Source organism: Podarcis muralis, chromosome 10 (assembly GCF_964188315.1).
Source record: "Podarcis muralis chromosome 10, rPodMur119.hap1.1, whole genome shotgun sequence".
In the NCBI taxonomy this organism is placed as follows: domain Eukaryota; kingdom Metazoa; phylum Chordata; class Lepidosauria; order Squamata; family Lacertidae; genus Podarcis; species Podarcis muralis.
Genome location: NC_135664.1, coordinates 47574971 through 47582039, shown reverse-complemented (window position 1 = coordinate 47582039; position 7069 = coordinate 47574971). Strand labels below are relative to the sequence as shown.

Below are 7069 nucleotides of genomic sequence, written 5' to 3'. Positions count from 1 at the left end.
ACAATACCACTTTTAACAGTCATGGGTGTTGATATGGCCTAGGCTGAATTAAGAGAACTGTCCACCAGGCATGCAGAGCGTTACTGATGCAGATCTCCCAGACTGGTCGCCAGATTAAGACTGTGAAGAAAATGCCAGCAAAACGAGAGCAACAAAATGAACAATAATAGTCCGTGTATTATGATCTCCCCCGCCTTTCCTTTGGGAAGCTTATAGAGGCTCATCAAAAGACGTTGATGGTCGGCGTGAAAAAACGACGTTCCCAACTTATTCGGGTGTTACATAGCATCGCAGTAACACAGGGGCGCCCATACGCACCGGAGTGAAAGGGCGGGAAGAGGCACCTCCTTGCCCACACAGCTGTGGGACCCTGTTTGTTTCTTCTGGACCCTAACAAGACCGATACCAGAAGCGGCTCTTGCCCCACCGACTCTATCTCTCGAACCACGACGGAGTCTCTGCCGACCCCGCCCACAACAGGCCCTTTTATGTCCTCCTCCCTGAGCGTTCTTCCGTCACCGTGGCAACTACTCGGAGCAAACCATTTATTTCTTGAACCTTTTTGCATCTCTAAAAGGTAGCATTAGATGCCGGCTACGACTGACGAATCTGCGTGTGAGATGCAATTCACTCACAAGCTCTGTTCCCGAGGGATAACACTGTTAACGTAATTTTACAACTCGGCCAAAACTCTTTTCTCTCCCCCCTCGCCTTTTTTAAACAATGGTACGGTCCCGTCCGCGGCGCTACCGTTCGCTCCGCCTTTCCCGGCGGTTTGGGATACAACCATGACACGAAAAGAGAAGGGGTGCATTTTCTGATATTCTCACAAGCTTCCTTCAGACGCAGGGCATTTTACTTATTTTGAGCAGTTAAAAAAAATTCCGTCACTCTATGCATTTAAAATGAAATGCGTATGCCCCCTCCTCTGTCCCGTGGAATTTTCGATTTCTTTCCTGGGGTGGTTCCGCCCGCTGTGCGTTTCTCGGCTACCGCAAGTCGCGAAGCATCAAAGAGTGCGCATGCGCAATTCACCTCGGAGGATACAACCGGGGTGCGGAAGTGTGTGGTGCATCTGTCGGGTGAGGAGCTCCACGGTTGTGGGTGCGCGATGCTGGGGTGAAGCCATTTGGCGGGTTTAGGACGGCAGCGACTCTCGACTCCCTCCCCCCCGCTGCTTTATTTGCCCCCTGAACAGTGGGATTAAGAGTATTAAGCTCCCACTATAACCAGAGTCAGGATTTTGTTTGGTGTAGATGGGGTTAGTTAGGGGTCTCGGCACTTAAGGTGCCGCTAAGGTTGCCACTTGCCGGCCCGAGAGAGCTTTTAAATGAAGCTGTAGTTCAGGCAGATATTCAACAGGTGCAGCTTTCCCAAAGATGGCGCTGCAGTGATGAGCTGCACCTGTTGATTTTTTGCATAGCGGTGCATCTGCTAAAGTTGTGTGAGTGTGTGTAAGAGGTGGGTGGAAAATACTTGTATTCCAAGCTACTTGGTAAGTGATTCATTTCCACACTCTCCTTAGGCTTAGATGATTCCAGCAGTGCTAGGCATGGCTTCAAAGGGTCTCTCACATAATTGCATAAATAATGAAGAACCACCTTTTACAAGATTCAATTTAAGATACTGTGCCTAATCACACTCATTGTGCAGCTAAACCTCCAAGCCTGACTTTGCTGAAGCAGAAGCAATGACAACAGATTTCATTGTTTCAATATTAGTTCCAATATTGAGATAATTTTGAGGAATGGCACTTTGCAGGCTTGTTGTTAAGGGCAGTAATGAGCCGCAAAAGGAATAGGATATATGATACCCTTTTTAATTTTTCAAGTACTGTACGTACTGTATTTAATCTTTTGCTACAATTGATATTTCCCAAACCATGCATACACTAAAGCAGATTGAATGACCTGACCTGATGATTTCAAATATGTGAAAGATGGTGACGGATTAGTCTAATTTTCGGTTTGCAGATAGCATTTGTTATTCTGTCACTTTCTGTCTTCTTAAATAGGATATTTCCCCTCAGCCCAATGAAACTAAGTTAAACAGACAGAATATTAGTGCTAAGATCCACCAGACCTGTGGAGAATGTGCTACCGTTCTGTATCCCCTATTTCCCCTTGCATTTAAAAAAATTTTTTTTTGTGATAGGAATAAAGGGAGGATTGCATATGGATGACAACACTGTTTGTAATTCCGCCTAAAAATATGAGTGCATAAGGTATTATTATTTATTAAATTCATTACCCACCTTTCATAATTAGATCCCAGGACTAGTTACAACAATTTAAAATTCATTATTAAAAACAGTTAAAACAAATTACAATATGGAATAGGGTGGCAATTCCACACAAAATACTTAGTGTATTTAGTAGCCTAAGATGAAGCCCATAGCAGAAATGTTCTTTTTAAAAAATTACCAACCATTTTTCTTTTTTAAAAGGTTAGGCTGGGGGAGCTGTAAATGTTTTGACTGTCTCCATGAGAACTAGAAACTGGTTTCTGGAAAATGACAGTTATTGCTCTCACTATTTTGATGACACTAAGTAGGCCAATCTGCTCTGACTCACAGCCTCTTAATGTTGTGCACAGTGATGAGGTCATGAGGTAATGGTCTTTTGTTTCTTTTTCTTCCTTCTTATTTCAGGCAACCAGAACAATTCTAACAAGCTTTTAAGCGAGGAAGCCATGCCGCTCTTTGGAAACACATTCAGTCCAAAGAAAACCCCACCCAGGAAATCAGCCTCACTTTCCAATTTGCACATGGTAAGTTCCGGAACCTAAAACAGGTGTCTGGGATCTAATTCTCCCCTTTTTAAAAATAGAGTCCCAGGGTCCCCCAGCTACAGTCAGTCACAAAATAGTGCCTTGGAAATAAGAGAGGCAGAGCCCGTCACAATCATATGCTGTACACAGAATGTATCATAGACTGGAGTGTGCTGCCCATAAGGTAAAGGTAAAGGTACCCCTGCCCGTACGGGCCAGTCTTGACAGACTCTAGGGTTGTGCGCTCATCTCACTCTAGAGGCCGGGAGCCAGCACTGTCCGCAGACACTTCCGGGTCATGTGGCCAGCGTGACGAAGCTGCTCTGGCGAGCCAGAGCCGCACACGGAAACGCCGTTTACCTTCCTGCCGGAGTGGTACCTATTTATCTACTTGCACTTTGATGTGCTTTCAAACTGCTAGGTTGGCAGGCGCTGGGACCGAGCAACGGGAGCGCACCCCGCCGCAGGGATTCGAACCGCCAACCATGCGATCGGCAAGTCCTAGGCGCTGAGGTTTTACCCACAGTGCCACCCGCGTCCCCTGTGCTGCCCATAGAAATCCATAAATAATACAGACCATGGGTTTTATACAATTGTGCTCAGTGTAGATTTGAAATTACGTTAGTCATTGCCATTCACCTCAAAAGGTCTGTTTTGAGCAGGACTAGCATTGGATACAGCCCCATCAATTCTGACCCCAAACTCTTAAGCAGCTGCACAACAGGAACAACTACACAACTACACAGGCAACTTATTAATACCTCTAATTTACAAGCGAGGAGTACCAACACTTAGAATAGCTCATCCACTCCTAGAAGGAAAAAGGGTTATGTTTCAGATTCTTGCTCTGATTTTTTCTGAGTGGAAGGTCTGAATCATAATTATTGCAGTGTTTGTGTTGATTAATTTTAAAGGCTTCCAATTGTCTTTTAAAAACAAATAAACCATGCATCTTTGTTACACTGTGTGTCTGTCCCCCGTACCACTGTTTTAGAAGGTAAAATCTTGGATTGACAAAACCAGGGATGGGGAATATTATTCAACCCAAGGGCCCCTGTGGGGAACCTTTTGAGGGCCACATGCCAGTTATTGGCAAGATCAGAGTCAAAGTGGACAGAGCAATGAATATTTGTATAGTTGAGTTGAGGAGAATGAAAACAAAACGTTGTGTCCATTTTCCTCCTACAGCTGGATAGATCAAGCCGGGAGATTGAGCTAGGCCTGGAGTATGGCACTCCTGTCATGACCCTTACTGGACAGAGTATGAGGTTTGAGAATGGCCAGTGGATAGCAGGTGAGAGAGAACACTAATCCCGTTGGCCATAATCCAAAAGGAATCCTTATCAGGTTCTCAATGGCCTCATCCTGTTCCTCAGTAGATACAACTCTTGCAATAACCCCCAGCCATACTGAGTCTGTACTCCCATTGTCCTCCACACCTCCTTATTTGATGTATTCTGGCAAATAGTACTGTAGTGTTGATGCTGGTTCTGGTTTTCGGCCTTGTGTCAGGAGTGGTATTTTTGTTGTAGTCTGGGTCTGACTAGGTGCAGATGCCAGCTTGAGTGGGTGGGTGTGCATGGTTCACCAATGGTCATTCATGTCACAAGGTTACTGACACTCTTCTTGGGGCAGACATTTAATAGGGTATCTTAAAGGTGCACCAAGATGTCAGCACATTGACCGTGTTGGATTCCATCTAGCTAATGCAGTTGCTTCTCAGAGCTGCTAGAGGGCCATAGTTGCGTAGCTTTTGACACTTTTCTGTGAGTGCAAGGTGATTCTAGTACTGACCACTTTCTCTCTCCTAGAATCATTTGGGGACACGGGGGACCGCAGGGAGGCAAACCGCCTTCGGAAACGGATCCAGCAGCTGGAGGAAGAGAACAATCTCCTACAGCTGAAAATTGACATTTTGTTGGATATGGTGAGAATGAGGTGATTCACTCACCTCTGTGCATCAATATGTCTTTGATATCTACATTAATTTTTCTGCTTGATACAAAATCAGGGGAATGACAATGGTGACACAGTGGGTCCATGTCTCGTGGGATTCAAACCAGGCGCCAGAACACTTCATGATCTTATTGAGAACCATAGCTGTCAACTTTTCCCTTTTCTTGTGAGGAATCCTATTCGGAATAAGGGAATTTCTTTTTAAAAAAGGGAAACATTGACAGCTATGTTGAGAACCCTGGGTGCCTTTTATGAGAAGAGAGGCAGTGGCAGCATGGCTGCCCAGAAAAGAGCTCTTCCAATATTATTCTATTGATTTCCCCCACAAAGCCCAGGTTCATAAGGAATATGAAATGCATTCCAGAGGACTAGTGCTGGCCATTCATTGTGAATGTGCCTCATAACAAGTCCCAGAATCATCTGCAATAGGCAGCAGTTAATGGAAGATGATATGATGTCGAAGGAATTCCCTCTGGATTTGTAGTTTGAAATCCACTGCTTTAGAGAGAAACAAACAAACGTACCTGTTTTTAAGGGTTACCAACACTAAAACAACATGGGAAAACAAATGCCATTTTTGCCATTTCGTCCTTTTATTCATAGCTCTCTGAGACGACTGCAGAGTCTCACCTCATGCAGAAAGAGATGGAGGAACTGAAAAATTATAGCCGAAAGAGGAAGTGAACTGGATGTGAGGGCCTCTAGGAGCTGGAAGAGGGAAGAGCAAGAGGATACGGTTAAAACCATCCACTGCAAGGAACTTAGGAAGCCACACCTGCCTTGGAAGACATTTGTTGTTGTGACCTCACGTTGCTGGATATCTAGCCAGGACTCCAAATGTGAAATACTATTAAGTTCTACAGTGCTATCAGAAAGCAGCTATCCTACTTTTCTTCTTCCCTAATGGAGCTTCTATCCAAGTGCTCTTAACATATTTCCGCAATACGCATTTAATCTAATCAGTAGCAAGTAGTGGTTTGTAGTTAATAAGCATCTCTTCCCACCCACCCAAGAAGACAATCAAGATCATGGGGTGTGGGGAGAGCAAAAAGAAATGGGAGAAACTGCTTGCAACATATAGCTACATACTCTTGCTGTCTCTCTCTTAACATGTTTCAGAAATGCTTTTCAATTGGCTGTTTCGTATCTTTGGGACGCAGAATTCTCTGGAAAAGTAAGGTCCTGAACCTGAGCCAGTGAGCTGATACAGAGACACCACTGGGGATAGGCAGCATCCTGGGCCCTTATACCCTTATAGGCCTGCAATATGTGTTAGTGAGGGAAACCTTTGATAATCGGAGATGACAGTGAACAATTTGGGAAGTTACATGTTTCAGTCGGCTCACAGTCATTCTGAATAGCAGTGGCCTATACTCTAAAGCTAACTGACACATCACGGGGGGGGGGGGCAACCTTTTCAGTGTAGTGGGCCAGATCCTTAGTTCACCCACATGTCCATCACCTGATGTCACCGTGTTTTGAGGTGACCTATTTTTCCTTTGCAGAGCAGCTTGAGTTCACAGCCACAGTACAGTGGTGTACCAGGAAGTATGACACCTCTGTCCTATATGTTCTTTCATCTCTTCCTTTTCCACGCCATCCCAGTGATGTGCTGTATTGCCTTATTAGTATGACAAAACTCCACACTGAAGAACTGGTTCTCTTCCATTTTTATCCCACTCCTTCATGATGTATCAGAGTTCTATAACACTCCATTAATTCTGTGTGCATTCTGCCTTCTTATCTTGGTAAAAAACAAATCTTCAGGCAATTCTTTGTACAGCCACCAGTTCCATTCAGGCCACTGTAAGTTAAATGTTGAGTTGAATTGTTGTATAAATCTATTTTTATACTTTAAAAATAAAGTCATTACAGTGTTTCTATTGCTGCAGTGTTGACTTGTGTATTTTATTACATAGCCCATTACTCTACTCTGGGTGTTGTTTTAAGGGACATCGTCCAAGTTCAAGAGAAATCTGGCTCTCCTCAAGATTAACTCCTCAGAAAAGTATTAATCCTATATAAAAATAATAATTTTTAAAAAGCTCCCTGAAAACATGGATGCTATATTTACATGCGCACACACATTTACCTACCATATTATTTACCCCTTCGGAAGTGCAAAAGCCCCATTCTTCAGAATATACTCTCTCTAGAATTAATCTTCGTTTGCCTTCTGGAATTTTGTGTCCTGTGTGTGTGTGTGTGTGTGTGTGTGTGTGAATAAAAGGGCCTGCTTTGCTGGTGGGCGTACGGGAGATCTTCAACTTAAAAAGCACCAGAGCCTCAGAGGTCAGAAAAACAAACACATCTGCCCAAGAAGACTGGGCTTAGTAGCCACAGG

The 7069-nt window shown here is 44.1% G+C and overlaps 1 protein-coding gene across 5 annotated transcripts; it reads left to right on the top strand.

The window, feature by feature from the left end:
* The first annotated feature begins 880 nt into the window (after positions 1 to 880).
* On the top strand, positions 881 to 6611 carry CBY1 (chibby 1, beta catenin antagonist). 5 transcript variants are annotated; one of them, XM_028745608.2, is made up of 6 exons: positions 1037 to 1082; positions 2155 to 2224; positions 2651 to 2769; positions 3958 to 4063; positions 4581 to 4696; positions 5329 to 6611. In XM_028745608.2, exons 3-6 carry the CDS (start codon positions 2692 to 2694, stop codon positions 5407 to 5409), a joined length of 381 nt encoding a protein of 126 aa, XP_028601441.1. In that variant the 5' UTR covers positions 1037 to 1082; positions 2155 to 2224; positions 2651 to 2691; the 3' UTR covers positions 5410 to 6611. The 5 variants fall into 5 exon arrangements, with proteins under 5 accessions (XP_028601439.2, XP_028601438.2, XP_077791091.1 ...); XM_028745606.2 differs by lacking the exon at positions 2155 to 2224 and having other exon boundaries at positions 881 to 1062; XM_028745605.2 differs by lacking the exon at positions 2155 to 2224 and having other exon boundaries at positions 887 to 1082.
* The last annotated feature ends 458 nt before the right edge of the window (positions 6612 to 7069 follow it).